The sequence below is a fragment of the Cebus imitator genome, unplaced genomic scaffold, assembly GCF_001604975.1.
Source record: "Cebus imitator isolate Cc_AM_T3 unplaced genomic scaffold, Cebus_imitator-1.0 Scaffold25, whole genome shotgun sequence".
Classification (NCBI taxonomy): domain Eukaryota; kingdom Metazoa; phylum Chordata; class Mammalia; order Primates; family Cebidae; genus Cebus; species Cebus imitator.
In genome coordinates, this window is record NW_016107340.1 from 4,072,503 (window position 1) to 4,092,604 (window position 20,102).

General features: G+C 35.3%; 1 protein-coding gene across 2 annotated transcripts in view; it reads left to right on the top strand.

The window, feature by feature from the left end:
• The window catches only part of ARHGEF26 (Rho guanine nucleotide exchange factor 26), a 133,742-nt gene that overhangs the window by 26,045 nt on the left and 87,595 nt on the right, over positions 1–20,102 (top strand). For both annotated transcript variants that reach the window (XM_017522903.2, XM_017522902.2), the window contains 2 exons: positions 2,190–2,246; positions 5,578–5,738. In XM_017522903.2, the coding sequence (XP_017378392.1) occupies positions 2,190–2,246; positions 5,578–5,738 (218 nt within the window). The remainder of the gene's footprint in view (positions 1–2,189; positions 2,247–5,577; positions 5,739–20,102) is intronic.

Below are 20,102 nucleotides of genomic sequence, written 5' to 3' on the forward strand. Positions count from 1 at the left end.
AATGTATATTTTTAAAATGAGGCCAGGCTTGGTGGCTCACATCTGTAATCCCAGCACTTTGGGAGGCGGAGGCAGGTGGATCATCTGAGGTCAGGAGTTTGAGACCAGGCTGGCCACCTTGTTGAAACCCCCTCTTCACTAAAAATACAAGTATTAGCTAGGTGCCATGGTGGATGCCTGTAATTCCAGCTGCTTGGGTGGCTGAGGCAGGAAAATCACTTGAACCTGGAATGCAGAGGTTACAGTGAGCCGAAATCATGCCACTGCACTCCAGCCTGAGTGACAGAGAGACTCTGTCTCAAAAAATTAAAAGAATAAATAAAATATGAAAAAGCATGTACAATTTTAATTTCTGTCATTTTATATACCAAGTAAGACTCACAGGGTTTAGAAGCTGGCAAATTATGTTTTCTTTTCCACAAATGGAGACAATAGAAACAGTTGAAGAAATGTGATGAATTTGACAATACTTTAGATTCTCTTAGCAAAAATTAGTAAACTTCAAAAAGTGTGTAGATTTTAAGGCTATAGGTTTAAATGTATGTTTGTCATGCTGAAAAAAGCCTGGAACTTCAAGTGATTTTTACTTAAGTTTATGGATAAGGTCACTGTTTCTGAATTTGGGAGTTTTCAGAGGCATTTCCTATTAAAAGCTTTGTACACATTCTTTCCTCTTCTTTTCTTTCTTTTCCTTTTTTCCTCCCTCCCTTCCTTTCATCCTTTCTTCCTTCCTTGTTTCCACTTGATGTTATTCACCTACATTCTAATTCTCCCCTTTTGTCTCTTCTCTGCCCTCTCCCAGTCTTCTCGGGGCCCTTTTTCAGATTATTCTCTCCCCTCCTTGGTTTCATCTCTCCACCTTGCTCAGTCTCTGAAATCTTCTTGCCTGCTCATGACCTTCTACCCCCAGACACCTGCTCTAAGGTGCTACTTAATTTGGAGGTGACTGTGGAAGGAGGCCTCAGGTAGACAAAATGACTCCTCTGGGCCTCAGAGGAAGAACCTGGAGAGCCTGTCCTGTTACAGAGCATGGAAGGATCGAGATAGGAGCACAGGCCCAGGTACAGCAGCAGGGCAGCCAGCCATGAGAAGCTGCTTTGTCATAACTTTAGAGCAAACTTTCGGGCTCCCCAAATGTGCAACACTTCAGTTTTCTTAATCACCCTACAAGAACACTTCCCGGAATCTTTTTTTCTATCACCATAGTTTTGCTAGTTCCTTCCTGATGGCTTTTTGTTAAAGGAATATTTTACTATCTTTCATGTTACTATTGGTGAAAGATTATAATTCTATATCTTAATACTTTATCTTCCAAAACTACCTCCTCTTTCCCCGCAGAAGAGCAAGTACTTTAGTTGTGGGTTTGGCCTCTCTTTGGATAGGACAAAGTACTCTTAATTCCTCAGTAAACTAGCTGTCACCTGTGTAGGTCGCTAAGCCCAGGTATTTCATTCTCCTCTCCTTAAGATTTTTGGGTTTGAACCCCATTTGGGTGGAGATGCCACTGGCATGAAAATTCTTGCTGGTGACTTCACCTGAAGAGATTGTGGGCATGGCATCAGTATATCCATCTGCCAGGACTTTAGGTCACAGGAAACCCTGTGAAATTCCTGCTCAGGGTTAACCAAAGGGAGCAGCTCTGAAGGGTTGTGTTCTTCTAGCCAGTCTCCTCCCTTATTAATATGTGTAAGGAATCCTTTATAGCCATGGATTATTGCTGACAGGCTGACCCAGGGTCAGGATGGTGGGTAAAGCTAAGAACATTCCAAGATATACGTGGACCAAAAAAAAAAAAAAAAAAACACACATGAAAACTGGTACAGACTTGATATTAGAAGGGGACTTAGTGATGCTAGCCCAACCCTAGAAATGGGGTGCCTTTTATAGAGAGCAGGGGGTCCCTAACCAATAATATTCACTAAAAGCATGAGCACTGGAGTGGGACCGGCATGGATGCAGATCCTGGCCTTGTTACCTTTTAGCTATATGCTCTTGGATCCTAAGCCTCAGTTGTTACCCCCATCTGTGAAATGGAGAAAAGAACAGTATCAGCTTTCTAGAGTTTGTAAGAGAATTCAATGGGAAAAAGGGTAGAAAATGCTTAGTATATTTTCTGGCACACTATAAATGTTTAGTCAATAATTAAAGTATTAATAAATGCATCAAGCCTACTTTACTTTTTCTCCTAGGTGAAAAGAAATGGATTATCTCAGACAGTAAGCCAGGAGGAAAGAAAGAGACAAGAGGTATGTTTCTACTGTGCAGCTGCTTTAAAGCTCTGAAGTTTGCATGTGGGTGTCTGCTCTTTTGTGTTTTCATTTATTATGTGCACTTGTTCAGTGTTGTCCTTTGGAAATGTATTTGTTTAACAAAAGCATTAAGTGATCCTTTTAAAGTAAGCCCCCAGAAAAGAAAAAAATGTTAAATATCTCAACATCACTCAACATCATTTGATTTTAAACAACACAGCACCTAGTTCAGGTGTTTAAACTAGGAGAAATATGATAAGAAATGAAACTAACATTAGCTCCTGGAACTGAAAACGGATGTTTATGGAAAAACTGGTATTCACATTAGTCTGTAAATAAATGTAGCCTATTTATGTAAGATACCCTAAGTTAGGGAATGCTGGATGAAGGATATAAGGGACTCTGAACACTCTTTGCAAGTTTTCTATAAATCTAAAATTATGCCAAATAAAAAGTTTATTTAGTAAAAGAACAGGTTAATAATGGAGTTTTACAACTTGAAGTTTAAATTGATGCAATTTGAGGAAATTGAATATTGGAATAATATTGTGAAGCTCTCAAAGCACTTTCCTCTTGCCTTATGTGTATTAGTTTGTGTGTGTGCGTGTGTGTGTGTATGTCAGGGCATATTCATACATATAAATTGATTCCACAAAGGACACAAGGATGCCATTTTCTTTTTTCATTGGCATGGAATAAAGCAAGATATAAGGGTGCAGTATAGTGCCATTTTTTCAAGTTTAAGAAAACATAGTACTACAGAACTTTGGTATACTCATCCACTGAGAATTAACAAATATATAACAATTGTGATTTCTCCATTTTTTTAAAGAAAATAAAACTGATAGTGTAGAAGGCCTGCATTCTCTTTCTCAGTCTCATTCCCTTTCTTTCCTCCCCAGAAACAACTGCAGCTATGAATTGGTACATATACTTCCAGCCTGTGTTTTAAAATTATATGTAACATACACACAGACATATTTGTGCATGTATGTTAAAATGTATACATATGATATGATTCTGTGCATTTTTTTTGTTTTTTTTACACTCAACATTGTTTTTGAGATTATTCATGTTAGTGCATATGAATCTAGATCATTCATTTCAATCATCATATAGTATTCTGTTCTATGAACATCACCTTTAAATATTTTTTATCTGTTTTTTCAATGCTGGACAGTAGGTGGGACTTTTTCCTTCATTGTTAACATTGTGACATAAACAAGTTTTCCCTCTCCTTTTGCATAAATTTAAAACTTCTTCCAAGGTATTAATCCCATTTGAACATTTATGTTCTTTTAAATCTTGTGTATTTAAACCTTGCCTATTTCTATCATATTCTGAAAATATTTATTCAGACTTTCTATCCCTATATAGCTATTCCTACCTGCTATATATAACAGGTTTAACCTAATTTGCATTTAAATAGTTGATGGCATTATTGCAGGATATTTTAACAATTATTTTATTAAACTTATTATAATAAACTACCAGTTATTTACCATTTCCTATGCTCTATTATAAATAGTTAATTATGTCTTTTTACCCAGTTTGAGTATTTGGATTAGATGACCCACACTCTCCTTGATATAATCAGAAGTAAAGAATGAGCAGAGTGAGGGAAAAGAAGGAAAGGTGTGACTTTGGACAGCTGTCTGCTGTGACAATTCATTATGCACTGAACATCTGTCTATCCACCAGACTTGAAACATACCTTAAAATTTATTTCAAGGAATCAATACAAAAGCCAACTAAATGAGACTTTATAACCCTAAATGCCTTCTTTTGGAGATCACAAAGGGTTTATTAGTTTGTGCCCTTCAAAAATGAATGAAAAGAAATTATGTAAAATGTTAAATTCAGCAATATTAATTTTTGGTTCTCAAAATCCTCAATTAACACTTAATCATATTAAAAAATTAGCATAGTTCAACATTGAAGAAGTGGAAAGTGTCTTTGTTGTTGCAGATATTTTAAGTCATTCCAAGGCATCATATACATCAACACCTGAAATCCATTATTTATGATCCAGAAGGGAAATTTTTCTTTAATTTGCTTAGTGTGTAGTTTTCGTGGGGGGGTTTATTGTAGTGATTGAAAAAAATTGCACAATATACAGGTTAAATGAGACTCTTAACATTCTTACTGTTTACTCTTCAGATAGTTACATCACTTAATTTCATGGAACACAACTAAGGCTAGATTAGCACATTTAAGTAAGACCCAAGTCCCTAAACCTTACAGAAGCTAAAAATGGAGATGAACACTAAGATTAGCACTTCTAACCTGATTTATAAAATACGGAGCACCCATCAGCAGCCGAGTGTCCACCTACTTGTGCCTTTCCTGCTCCCACCCAGCCACAGTACCCTCTGCTCTTTGGGGCAAGGACTTGAAGGGATAGAGCCCTGGAGATCAGGATGATGAAGGCAGCATTACCAGGGAGCTTTCCAGGAAGGCTGTGGCTCTCAGGTCTGCATTGTCCCTTTATCTGTTTTTAGAAGATCTGAATTTGATTTTGTTAAGGATCTAGATGAATTCCTTACACAGGGCGCTGGAATCTTATCCACATATGTAGGTTGGCATTCCATCATTAACACTTATCAGGAAAACCACTGTGTGCCTGTCACTGAGAGTCTCTGCAGAGAGTCCTTTGCTCCTTTTTGAGACACTGATGAAAGTTGAGTGTGACTTGTTGAACAGATGGAATTACTTTCAATTGTATGAGTTTATATAAAAGAATTCCTGTGGCTGATAAGAACCTTTTGAGGGTAGATACAGTCATACCAGAATATTTGCTGTTATTGACTGAAAATAAGTCAGTTTAAGCATAGGGAGAGTAAGAGCGTGACACACAAGAGGGAAGGGAAGGAAGGTGTGAGAAATTTCCTTTGCATCTCAAGAGATGTCAATAAATCCTTACTGTCCCTAAAGCAGCGTGCTTTGAAAGCAGGGCTAGAGGAGATGACCCCAAAGGTTAATTAATGTCACACTGAGATTTTATGATATGCCTTAGCTTCTTTCTGTAGATTCTACCCCTTGGCAAAGGCATGACCTCAGGATATGATGTCAAGTCATCCACATGCTTTCATTTTTTTCATATTTACACTCTAGACAGTGAGTATTTTTTGAGATTTGGGTAAATGTATACTATATAAAGACAGTAGCTTGGTGATGTTGTTTCCTTACTGCTTATCTTTTTGTACTTTCCAAGATATTATACCTCAAAAGTAGAATATCTTATTATTCTTATAGCAAAATTATGAGAGCTATATTTAGTTCTTTAATTAAAAGAATTAATAATACTTTTCTTTTTCTTTCTTACCAGGCTATCTTTGAAGTCATATCCTCTGAACATTCATATTTACTCAGCTTGGAGATCTTGATACGAATGTTTAAAAATTCTAAAGAACTGAGTGATACAATGACTAAAACTGAGAGGCACCATCTTTTCTCCAATATTACAGATGTCTGTGAGGCAAGCAAAAAGTAAGTGCACTGCAGTCTGCCTTTGGTCATGCCAAGAAGTTGCATACTAATAAACACTTTGTTGTCTCTAAAGGAAGGCATTTAGGGTTATAAAGTTTCATTCAATTGGCTTTTGTCTTGATTCCTTGAAATAAATTTTGAAATATGTTTCAAGTTTGGTGGATAGACAGTTGTTCAGTGTGTAATGAATTGTCACAGCAGACAGCTGTCCAGAGTCACTTTATTCCTGCTCTTTTCCCCTTCTGCTTGCTCTTTACTTCTGATTGCAACAAGGAGAGGATCTTGGTTTGGTGCTAGTCTGTGATATTTGTCCATTTCAGTAAAGAAAGAGTAAGCCCCAGGCTTAGGTCTTCTGTAGGCAATATCTGGCTATAATTTAATAATATATATTTCATCATATTTAAGGGTTTTTTCTTCACTTTTTGTCATGAAAAGTAGATAAAATCATAAACTTTTATGCATTCAAAACATATTTAGCAATTGTTAAAATTTTCCATATTTACTTAGCTATTATTTTTGCTTAAATTTTTCCAAGTATATACATAGGATGTTTTACTTATAAATGCTTCAGTATTCAGTTCTTATAAATAAGGTCATTTTCTTACATAACTACATTGTTGTGGTCATATTTGTGATCATGCTGCTTTTATGATTTTATTCCATTTAATTTTTCTGTGTGTAAGTAATAGATTCACATGTTTTAAAATTCGAAAAATACAAAAGATGCTATAGTAAAATGCCATTCATATACTGTTCCCTGGCCACCTGAAACACAACCAGAGTCAACATTTGCTTTCTCACATTTTTTTTAGTAATACTTTTATGATTTTGTATTAAAATATATTTATATATTTTTTCTCATTTTTACTTGATTGTTACCATACTATAAATACTGTTCTGCTCCTTACTTTTTTTTAACTTCTATCCTGGAAATTATAGCATATATGCACACTAAAAGAAAGTTTCCTCATTCTTTTTTATGTTTTTTCCTTGCAATTATCGTTGAAGAAATCAGGTCATTTGTTACGTAGAATTTCCCATGAGGCATATATAATGTATGGGTGGCGATCAATACCAGATCCATTAATTCATTAAGGATTGCAAAACAGTATTACTCTAATTTATCATTCTTCATTCATTTATTAGCTGGAATATTTCTATAAAGGAAAAGGTGCATCCATCTATTCATATACCCAGTGGTAAATTTCATGTTATTCTATTTATTAATGCTCAAATTGTTTCATCTTTGATCTTAATAATTTTTCATTATTTTCTTGCTATATGACATTTTAAGATGTTAAAGGACTATGTTTTACAATTCCTGCTCCAGGCCTGGAATCAGCCATTTCCCCAAAGATTTCTGGTGTCTTTTAAAATGAAGCAGTATTTTAAAACCTCAGTGAATACCAGGGATGCTCCTTGCTAAGTGATTTTAGGCTCTTGCAGTAGATAGCCAGAAAAAAAGTTCAAATTTTTTCTCTACAAAACTAGATATATTCTTAAGGCCATAGGCACTGCGAATTAAAGTGTATATATTAAATATGTACTTTTTGTATATCAATTATACCTCAATAAAGCTTAAAAAATAAAAAATTTCTATTCCTGTCCCCTCTATCCTATTCCCTTTCCGTATACTCTCAAATAAGTTGTTTATCTTTGTTTCTTAAAAGAAGCATATGCATATGTTTATGTATATATATATTCCCCTCGCTTTCTTTGATAAATGAAAGCATATTCCACTTATTTTTCTCAACCTCTTTATTCGTGTAACAATATATATTAGAGGTTACTCCGTGGTAGTTTATAGAGATGTTTTACTCCTTTCTCTGGCTACAATAATTCTCCATCCAGTGACTTTAGTTTAGTAGTTTATTTATCCAGCCCCCATCTTTGTGAGCATTAGGATTATTTTCAGTCTCACTGCTACAGAGTCTTGCTTTGTGCTTGTACCCTGCTATATTTTAGCCATTCTATCCTTGAGATAGATTTCTAGAAATAGGATTGCTAGATCAAAGGGTAAATGCATATGCTATTTTGTAAGATACTGCCAAATTTTCTTCAGAGCAATTGTGCCGTTTTGCAATACCACCAAGAATAGATGAGTGCTTGTTTCCCCAAAGTCTTTCTAGCAGAGTATGTGAGTAAACTTTTAGATTTTTGACAATCTTGTAGGTAAGAAGGATTATCTGAGCATAGGTTCAGTTAGTATTTCTCTTACCAGCTTTTCCATATGAATAAGAGCCATCTGGAACATAGTATGTATCAGTAAGACATTATTAAACTAATAATATTCATGTATGATATTGATACGATTTAAAATTTGCGATAAGCACTAACAGTACATCAACAAAAGTGAAGGAAGGAAGGAGGCTTTCTAATGCTTGCTGAAACACAAGAATATTTGCTTTGACTAGATCAGCAGTGATAACATGTAAGTTTGGCTTAGGTAATCACAGAATTATGCTTAACAAGAAGGAGGCGGAAAAAGTATTAGCATTTTTTTTCTGTTCATAGAGGCTGTTAGAGGCATCTTATCTGAAAACGTTAATACAAGTAGAAATGATGAACATAACTGAATTCATCAAATACCAAAATATTAGTCCAGGGTATTCTCTGAAGCTTGAAGGATGTGTAGGATAATTTATTTAGTTATTATTTTCGTTATCTTTTATGGAATACTTATCATTCATACCAAGCATTATGTTAATAGCCTTTTCAATAGAGTATGTATGTAGCACTAAATAAACTGCCCTCAGTGAACAAAGTCTTAGGATAAATAATAAAAGTATTAATGTAGTTCATGGTTAGTAGGCATGTAAAGATCATCACTAAGAGGTCAGGAAAACTGAAAGAAAATTCTAAAAGGTCTGTAATAGTAATATGGGTTTAGTTTAATAAGCTGTGTATACCTATATAATGTACAATTATGTAACCAATAAAATGCTTTAAAGGTATATTTAATAATATGGAAAAACTTTCCTAATATATTTCGATTATAAAGCAGGTCTAAAGAGTGGGATTTCATATTGTTTTGGATTTTAATTATTTGAAAGGTAATTTATCAAAACATAAAGGATAACTATCTTTAATAATAGAATTATGAGTTATTTTAATTTCTGTCTTTGTACTTTTCTGTAATTTCAGTTTCGACAATAAACGCAATGTTTGTATAGTTAGAAAAGGAAACACAAGGAAAGGCAAAAAAAGCAGTAACAAACCTGAGTCCAGAATCAAGCAGGGGAAGTCACTGGATAAGCTTATGGTTAACCTTGAAATAGGTCATTTTATTTAAAGTTTAGACTAAAATTTTAGTTCGATTTCAAACATTTACAAAATTTAAATCATTTATGATTTTATGAAAAAGTTTTATTTCTATCATAGCTTATAGTAAGGGTCTATTTTGAACATTTTTTTGCTTTCTTTTTTTTAAAAAAGAAAAGATACTTTTCAGCTTCCATTAATAGAAAAACAAAGAAATATTCCTCTTCTTTACATTTTTATTTTGTTTTCACTTCAGATGCAGTGCTTTAATTTGGATATCTGCTTTTGTGATAACTTGATCTCTGTTATATTTCAACTAGGAATGTTTAACTTTTACATGATAATCCTATGTCTATATCATAATAACTTACATTACAAAACTGTATTTGATTTAGTTTGAAACACTCATTTCAGATACAGCCTTTTTGAAATTCAGAGTAGTCGGAAGATTTGCAAAGTCCATTTTATGATATAAGGCCTGCTTGTTGAACTTCAAGAGTAACTCCCAAGTGTTGATAACTACTTAATGTAATATTCACGAAAGAGTTTACAGTCCTAAGAAAATGTGAAATAAAATCTTGAATAAAATAAATGATCAGTATCTGAATTAGATATTACAGAGTAAGCATGGTATTGTTAAGTATGTCATAACCAGGGCTATCTTCATTATTTTACTTTTACTTAATGAAAAATTATAGCTATAGGTGATGAGATAGTTGTGGTCAGAACAACCTTAACATCCAAATTAACAGTGTGGTGTCTCCTCCCCTTTATTGTGGCTTAGGTTGTTAACTGCCAGTAAGTAACACTAAGAGGATTTATGTAAGTTGACACTATTTGAAAACAGAAAACCAGGGACAACAGTCATTCTGACTGTGTGTGTGTGTGTATCAGTAGTATGTCTCTGCAAATTTTTTTTCTTCTTTTAAATAATTGTTCATTTCAGCTAACACTGAGGGCCTTCTAGTCTTCAAGGTTCTTAAGTTCCAAAGCATTTCAGGTGGTGGCATCTGCCCAGGGGCTGTTGGCCCTTAGGACCCATGGTGGTTGGTGAATACCTCAAATGTATTTGCAGAGGCATTTCAGGGCACTTTCCTTGAAATGGAAAGGTTTGGGTTTGGCTGGAGGTTATGAGCTTTTAAGCCCTTGGTGAGAAGGAGAGCAAGAGAGCAGATGGTAAAGGCTATTGTGTGCCCTGCTGAGGCATTTCCACCATTTCCTAAAGGCTGTGTGGAAACATTTGCCAGTTAAGTAGGGGACTGATTTTGTGGCATTGTGGAGAACAGTGTGGTGTTTGCATTAGCAGAGAGGTGAAAATGTTAAAAGATTTGTGGCAACTGAAGTAACACAGCTAGGGTAGAAACTGATGGGGGCTCAAAGAAATATTTGGAATATAGACTCTTGAGGACTTGCTAAAAAGGCAGGAAGGAATTTAGTTTGCCTCCCAGGTTTCTACCTAGTTGACTATGAGTGGAGTTTGTATTAACTAGGATAGAAGACAAACAGGTTGGGGCTTCGTGAGGGAGACAAAGGATTCAGTTTGGGACATGTTATATTTGAATAACTGAAACATGAGGATAAGGTATTTAGTTAAAAAGAGAAAAGCAGGTTAGAACTCCAGAAAAATCTTCAATAGAGATGTTGATTTGAGTCATAGAGGTGGTTCTTGTCATTTTAAGTTTAAATAAGATAACTAGAGCTTGTAGCCATGCTTTGTAAGCAGTGGTGGTGGTATTTACCCTGTAAGGATACTTGGAAATGCATTTCTGGTTGCCCCAGTAGACTTGGAGGGCTCTATTGGTAGATGGGGGCCAGGGTGCCAGCCATTATATACTTGGTAGAACAGTCCCAGATAAGCATGAACTGTCCCACCCAAATGCCACTAAAGCCCCTTTGAGATACATGGATGGAGTAAAAAAGAAAACTAAGGTCAGAATTTTGATATAGAAATATTTAAGGAGCCTGTGTGTTGACGCAGAAATGAAGTAAACAGGATAAGAAGAATTGCACAGTGTGCATGGACCTTTATCAAGTTCTTTGGCTGTAAAGGGTTTGCCTCTCTTAATAACACCTTGCTGTTACCCTCTCTCTTAGTGCCACAGCCTGATGATTGTTTGTTTTGTAACCCTCCTTAAAAGGAGAATGTGGGGAGTTAGAATCCTACTGATTCTGTTTTTACCCCACCTAAGAAGGGCGACACACTTTCCTTTTGCAAGGAATAATTAGAGCTAAATTCTTTAAATTTAGGTAATACTTAGATGGCTTTGGTTCAATGTCAGGGAAAAAGCTGTTGACTTCCAAGTCTACTTCCTTTCTCTGTAACTGTACCAACTTCTTCCCCTGACTCAAATTTATGAACTGTTCCTAGTTTTATGATCTCCTTGTCTTTTAAGGATCTCAGCTGTGTTAAAAGCGTGATCATCTCTTGAAAAATGGAGTATTAGAGACCATCTTTCATTTAGAAATGAATAGGCTTAATTCATAACAAAACATCACACATAGTATATACTTTCCATATTTTCCTATTTCCTTTGATTTCTTTTGGTTCTTTCTCCACAAATATATGGTTACTTAGGATAATTTATAGATGATCGCTGTGTTAATACAAAAACACCTGTAAATGTGATTAACTTTCATTAATTTGCAACAGAATATGATCTAATCACAACTGTTTTTAAATTCAAGATACATCCCTATTAAAAGACTGATATACTTAGGAAAAAAATTATCTTTTGTACAAGACTGAATGTTAACCCTTCTCCCCTGTTTAGAAACTCTAAGGTCTAAATAAGTTCTTTTATGTTAAAAAGTTTTCTGCAAAATGGAAATTAGATGAGTCTTTGATGTTTCATAAAAAGATGTGTTTTTACTCTCAATTCTGAGTTTCATTCTAAATATCTAGGTTTTGTTAGCAATCTTGCATTTAATTTTTTTCAATAACAGAGTGTGCTGTTATTAGTACCCTGTAAAAGCATGCTGCTGAAGAACTTTGTAAGGTGATTATTTCTGTTTTTCCAATTACAAAGTTAAAACATTGGTGTTTCTTTGGAAACCATTTAAAGCTAACACTATGCTTGTCTTCAATTTCTGCAGAGTAAAGTAAAAATATCCATCAGTGTACTTTTGTGTCCTGAGGAACTGAATTTATTCCCAACGTATAATGAGCAGCGAATGCCAGATTCTCTGGTTTCTGCTTTGTGTAGCAGAGTAAATTACGATAATAGTAAACATACAAAATAGTACTTACCCAGCACTTGCGTCTCTAGAAGTTTCTCCCCTAATTTTAATCAGACTGTATTAAAATTGAAATATCCTATGACATTAAGAACTACTTTACATGCACATGTTTTAATATTATTTTATGAAATGAGTTCATATTACCAAAAAATGACAATTTATTTAAATAATAGTACAGCATATCTGCATTAGGAAATAGTATTTCTATTTGGTAATTAAAACTCTAAACTTTAATGCATATGCAAATAACAGTAAACCTTCAAAAGTCTTCTATAGTATTAATATTAGCATTTCATCCTTCCTGACTAATTCTTAAAGCCAAATTTTAAAGGAAAAACACATTAAATTTAACTAGGTCAGAGAATATGGAACGCTTTAAGTTGTAGAATCTGCTGAATTTTTGCCCCGAAGTAATGGCTGTTGCTGTTTTGTGTTAGCAAATGTTATTTTCTTACTGCATATATACTCAATGTAGGTTTACCACAGAATCTTTGGTAAATAAAGCCATTACCTTGTTTTCCTGAATATAGCAGAGAAACTTTATTCTTTCTAAAATCAGTTTTTTCAACTGACAGTTAAAAGACAGTGACATTCAGAAGCCACTCTTTATAACACTTTTTGACTTTTTCTCGATCCTGAGATGAATGATAAAGTTCATTTGAAATTCACCCAAAGTATTTTCACAGTATTTCAAAGTAAGTCTATGTGAGTATTCTAGTCCATATTGTTCAGCTCTTATCAACAACCAGTGTCTGGAGTAGTAGAAAAAGAAATAGGTAGTTATTTAGGTATTATTTCAAGTAAAGAAAGAAAGACTAGCAATGTTTTAATAGAAGCAGTCCTTTTGGGTAAGACTGCAGAAAAGCAGTGTGGGATTTGAAGTCTGAAAAATTGAACAGGAGGCCAGTTAAAGGTGATTGATTAGAGACACGCACTGTATTCATCTCTTCTAAAATCCCAGTAAAAATGATGGGAAGGTCAATACATGAGGATAAAGAAAATAAGAAAAGAGGCCAGGTGCAGTGGCTCATGCCTATAATCCCAGCACTTTGGGAGACTGAGGTGGGTAGATTATGAGGTCGGGGTTTGAGACCAGTCTGGCCAACATGGTGAAATCCTGTCTCTACTAAAAATACCAATATTAGCCAGGTGTGGTGGTGTGCGCCTGCAATCTTAGCTACTCGAGGGGCTGAGGCAGGAGAATTGCTTAAACCCAGGAGGCGGAGGTTGCAGTGACCTGAGATTGTGCCATGGCATTCCAGCCTCGGCGACTGAGCAAGATTCCATCTCAGAAAAAAAAAGAAAGAAAGAAAATAAGAATAGAGACAACAGCAACAATATATTGGAACCTGGAAAACCTGAGATGGATCCTGAGTAATTTAGGAAAGTTTAAATATCTAGGCTGACAGTGAGGAAAACCAAAGATCAACCAGTTTTAAACCCTAGAACCTCTGAAAGGTGGTTCTCTCTCTCTCTCTCTCTCTTTTTTTTTTTTTTTTTTTTTTTTTTTCTTTTTTTTTTTTTTTTTTGGTTCTTCCTTCACAAATCTATGGTCACTTGGAATAATTTATAGATAATTGCTGTGTTAATAGAAAAAGACCTATAAATGTTATTAACTTACATTAACTTGGTCTAGTACTAAGTTTAAGGTAATTCCTAGGTGCAGGAATTGATGATGAAGTTGGGTAAAGGTGTGATTAAAAGTACAAGTTTCATGCAAGTCTGTTTGAGAAGCAGTCAGACCCTAGATCCCCTATTTGGCTCTACCTAGCAAGATGATGACTATCTTTACCCCAGCAGCAGAGTAGCCTTGGTGAACCCTGGACCAGGAGACCCAGATCCACGTAAGGAGGGGACTATTGTACAGGAAACAGGTATAGTGGCAGTTGGCACCCACAGCCTTTTGCCCTACTCTCCTTTTGGAATGCGGGTAGCCAGGTGTGTGTGTATACTTTGCCCCTTTTTGTCAAATGGTGATTGGCACAGTATAGGATAAATAACATTTTATCATCTTTGTCAATGGTATTTATGTTCAAATACATTAGTATTAACATCATTATTAGGTTTTGCAGGAAACAATAAGTTGAGGATGACAGCAGAAATAAATAAAGCCTCAAACCTTAAAAAATGTCCATTTTAGTAACAGGCAAGTACTTGTTGACTCTGAAGCTTAGTTTCTCTTTTTAGTAAGGATGATGGTATACTTAACCTTATAATGTTGTGAAGATTAAATGATACACATAAAATGCTTAGCATAACACTAGGCAAGTTCTTTAATAGTAATTATTTTGTTGATGTTATTACTATCATTTTTATCATCTATGTCTGGTATTCAGAAATGTCTCTGGATTTTATATTTGTTGACTCATATATATATGCCTCTGCCAGCATTGGTCTAGGACTAAGTAAAAGAATAGGTCTGTTATGTAACATCTATTGCAATGGTGTGCATGAGTTTATTTTTAAAGATACTTGTGGCACAATATTACATTTTGGCATTGAATGAATCCAAGTAAATAGATTCTTCCATAATCATAAAGCATTAATTGTGACCTAGATTAGGACTAAAACGAGCTATTTCTTCTAACCAGTTTGGTGTTTTATTTGTGAATGGTAGATTCCTTGGATCAGTGCTTCCGAGCAGGCCCTGGCATGCTTCAGCTGCCAATTAGGCCATTCTCCTGGTCACTTTTTTGCAGGCATTTGGACCCATTACATTCTATTTTGCCTTTTTGCGTTTCCTTTGCAAGTTCTAAGTCTGAGGATTCTGAGTTGTCGCATGGAGATTTAAACTTGGATAATGAGCCTGGTTGAGACAGACTGAAGTGTTACCAACTTAGTCATTAGCTGTTATCAATCTTAAACTAGGGTAGAACTATATGGAAAAAGAAACAATGACTGGGGTTTAGCTGTAGTATTTCATCTGCATTGCATTTATAGCTGTGGATTTTGAATCATTAGATGGATTTTTGACTCTGCCAGTTGTGAGTAAAATAAGCAGGACCACACAGTTTTTCTGGCGGATGGAAAAGATTTAAATGTAAACTTTGTGTTCAAGCCAAGTTAAATCTAGCACTTGATTTAAGGGCAAGGGAGATGGTTGATGAATTAAGTTTCAAAAGCAAATATTTTAAAGCCTTCTAACTGCTTATCATGGGATGTTTTTTCTGATTGCTGTGCATTAATTATTAGCATCTGGGCATGAGTTTTGTGTTTCTCCAAAACTTTTCTTATTTCATCTGATTTAATCCTTAATAGCATGCTGTGAAGTATGCCAAATCCTTGAGTAATGCTGTTTTGCTATAATGTTGATGAAGAAAAAAAAAATGGATTCCCAGCCAGGGCCATTGCCTGTGCGGAGTTTGCATGTTCTCCTGGTGTCTGCTTGGGTTTTCTCTAGGTACTCAGATTTCCTCTCACCTCCTGAAGATGTGCACATTAGGTGAATAGGTGTGTCTGTGGTCACAGTCTGAGTGAATATGGGTGTGTGAGAGTGCACTGTGATGAAGGGTGTCCTGTGCAGGGTTGGCTCTCACGTTGCTCCCTGAGCTGCCAAGATAGGCTCTGGCCAGGTGTGACCCTGAACTGGAATCAGGTGTTTGGGAAAGGAATGAATCAATAAATACAAATGATTGTGAAATACAGATTTGTATAATACGTGATAATCATACCAACGCCTACAATAAACGATGCTTTTCGAAAGTGCTCATTGAGCCACCGTGTTTGTGATTTTGAACTGCATAGTAGTAGGAGGTGCTCCTTCCAGTTTTCACTTTGCAAACATTTATCCCTTGATTTTAACCCACCACCACTACAACTGCTGTCACTCACTGATTCACCAAAAATTGAGTAAATAAATTATCTTGTATTTTCCTTTCTTAAATGTATGTATAGCTTATACTTATTTCAATGTTTAATATTAGAAGTGTTTTGGGTGTTTATTTAGAAGTTTGGTGATGTTCTTTTGACCAGAAATATCCTGTAAAAACTTTCGTTTATATAAATTAGCCTATGGTAAAATTAGTTATACGTTGTTTCATTTATGGTCGCAGCCCCCAAAACCTATCAACAACTTTGTGAGGGTTTACTGTACTATCATTTCCCTTTTGCAGGTAAGGAGACTGAGGCCCAAATTAGTTATGTGGATTCGTTTAAAGTCATTCACCTAACTGGAATTGAAACTAGTGAGTTTTTTGATTCTTCACAATGTATTGGCATAGACTCTTGTTCAAAAATACATGTATATCTTGTGGCCGGGTGTGGTGGCTAATGCTTGTAATCCCAGCATTTTGGGAGGCCAAAGCAGGCAGATTGCCTGAGCTCTGGAGTTTGAGACCAGCCTGACCAACATGACAAAACCTCTTCTCTACTAAAAATACAAAAAATTAACCGGTGTGGTTGTGCATGCCTGTAATCCCAGCTATTTGGGAGGCTGAGGCACGAGAATTACTTGAACCCAGGAGGCGGAGGCTCTGGTGAGCCCAAAACATGCCAGTGTTCTCCAGCTTGGGATATATATATATATATATATATATATATGTGTGTGTGTGTGTGTGTGTGTGTGTGTGTGTGTGTGNTGTGTGTGTGTGTGTGTGTGTGTGTGTGTGTGTGTGTGTGTATGTAAATATGTATTTTAACTGCATATATATATATATATATATGTGCAGTTAAGGGTTCCATCTACAGAGTTAATTTTTAATTTAAATTTTAATCTGCCAGGGATTACACACGTGGAAAATTATTTGAATTTGCTCCTTTTGGTGTACCTCACCCATGGAGCTAGTCAGAGGGAATGATTAGATTTTTATTTCATATTTGAATGACTTTGACCTCTTAGAATATGGAGACTTGAAAGCAAAGAGTATCTTGTTTTCTGTGACACAGCTCTGTGGCACATCATAAAGATTATTGTCTTATTTTCTCATGAACAGTTCCTGAAGTGAAGAATATTGTCCATATCTTTAGCATAAGCAGTCTGTGTGCGTGTCCCAATAGTTGCAGCATTGCAGTATTCTTTAGAAATAACCTAATTGATTATAAAAGTGTCCCATAATCTGAAGTCTCTGGAGTTTATATTATCTTTTGCATGTATACTGTCTATATATTTTCCTCAGATTAAAAAAAAATCCAAATAACTTACACCAAACTCCTTAAGCTACTCTACAGTGATTTGAGGAAAAAAAGAAATATATGTTTGGAAAGTGCTAACTTAATTCTGATTATAATTTTGTGTTCTTTTGGTCCGAAAACTCTGTTTCCAAAATAAACTTTTGTAGAAAATGATTTTGCAAATCTTTTTTAGGACTTCAAGGAAAGAGTTTATCTCTTAGGTGCTGATACAAATACTGAGCAACCTCACAGCAAAATAATTTTTAGAGTGTCAACTTTGTGTAAAAGGCTATGAAAATATGATTTTCTTTAAAAATTCTGAAATCACCCTTTGTATGCTAAGAAGAAGGTGAATATTGTTTTAATATTAATTCAGTATATTACCATTCTCTAATTTTTTAAGAATGTGGATTAAATCATGTAAGCCTTGTTTTTTAATTTTATAAACATATTTATTAAAAAATCATGTTTCTAAGGAACATATGATGAATGGTATTTGTTAAATAACTTAATGGATACTTTATCTATACAGTGTTTTCTTTGGATTTCAAAAAGGTTTCGGGAAATGACTTGGACTTTGAAAAAAATTTGATGGAAAGGTTCCATAGAAATGTCAAGATTGGCTGAGATTGACCTTGTCACTTGTGGGGGATTCAAACAAAGGTCCCTTTGTAACAAGAAAAACTGTCTCTGTATTGGGAGTTCATTGGAATTTCTTTTCTAGCAGAGAAGAGTAATATGAATAACCAGAACAGGACACAATAGGAATGTTTGTGTTCATCTGCTGAAGTTGCCCTGTGTCGTAGCTCCTACTTATTATTCTCTTGCATTGTGTATTTGATACACATGACTTAGTTACAAACATTTAGGTATACATTTGTGAATGTATATAGACAGCTCTGAAAAAATCTGCTGTGAATAAGATGCTTTCCAAGGCATCCTCAACAAGCTTTCTCACAAGTTGAAATTTTGCTTGAAATTTCAAGTTGAATTCACTTGAAAAGACAGCAGGAGTGATTAAGCCACAAAATTATTCTCTTGGATTTATGTAAGTAGCATTAAGGATTTTTAGGAAGACTGGTTTAAAAAAATCTATATTCCAGGTATAGATTTATTCATCTTTGATTTTTGGAGGATCTGATATAGTCATTTGAGAATCTATGTTTTTTGGGTTTTAAAAATATTAAATCTAGGGGTAGTTTGGTTTACCTCACTTATGTTGATGCCATTTTTAGGGATTACTGTATTCCTCCTGTAAAATTACGTCAGCTTTTTTAAACCTTTTTCTTTTTCAGTCTTTTTTTTTCTCGGTCTTCCTGGCCAATACCCAGTTTACTTCCACAAAGCCGCTTTTGTGACCGTAATATAATTTAATTTGTTTAGAATATCAGAATATTACTTTATCAGTTTACTAATAAATTTAGAAATCAGGATATCATTTTATTAATAATTCTGAGAGGGACACACTAAATGACTTTCTGTTACTCATGAAGTACATTTTCCAATGTAGAATGGGGAAAACAGTATAATTATTTAGAATTAAAACTCTTTTTCTCTGCATACTGTTGAATAAAGCATATTTTTCTGGACTCTTTGAAGACCCCTGTATTTGGAAACTCAGATGTTCAAACTGGAGAAACTTTTGCTTGCCTTTATTTTATTTCAGACTTTCCTGGCATGAACTAATTCCCAAATTTGAATACTAGTTTTTACTGATCACATTTCTTTTTCCTGAGACCTGCATAAGGAAGGTTAATCTCGTTCTTAGGCAGATGACTTTGTCCTTCTGCATGTCAGCTGCTAGGTGAGTTTTCCATCAGCATGGAACTCATGTTTATTGGAATAACTAAATACTCTAAAGCCAGGGCCCTAAGGTCCTCACTTGCTGTGAGTCTGTTATCACCAGCTCACACTGGAGAATTCTTTTTCCTACCAGTGCTTTTTCTAGACAGTAAATTCTATCCATGGTATGTGGATTTGAAAGTTAATGTTTTAGAGAGTGAGCTTTGCAAACATTACCGTAGACCCAGAAGTCTGACGTACATCAGGGCGTGGATGCAGTGAAAGCCTACTGGGGATGGTTTGATAAACATATAACTGTACATGTTGCTACAGTATGTATGTATGTATGTATGTATGTATTGAGACAGAGTCTTTTTCTTTTGCCCAGGCTGGAGTGCAGTGGTGCAATCTTGGCTCACTGCAACCTCTGCATTCTGGGTTCAAGTGATTCTCCTGCCTCAGTCTCCCAAGTAGCTGAGACTACAGGTGTGTGCCACCACCCTCAGCTATTTTTTTGTATTTTTAGTAGAAGCGGGGTTTCACCTTGTTAGCCAGGTTGGTCTTAATCTCCTGACCTTGTAATTCACCTGCCTTGGCCTCCCAAAGTGGTGGGGTTGATTACAGGCATGAACCACCACATCCTGCCAGTATTTATTTTTAATGTGGGAAAGAGTTGCTAGAGGTAGCAAACATACGAATAACACCTGTGGATAGGAAGGTAATGCATGCAAATGGTTTTCTGTGAGTGAACATCTACGCTTTGAAAAACAGATGGAGCAGAGAGCTTTATAAGGAGCTGCCATTTTGTTTCCTCTGGAATTGTTGAACAACATCTTTGAGGAGAACATGACAGTATTTTGATAATTTTAGTGAATATATTTATTTGAGTAAGGCTGGGATTGTGTTGTAGGCTGTTTGTTATGGTAAAAGTTTGAATTCTCCAGAGCTTCTTTTGATCCATTTGCAATGCCTGTG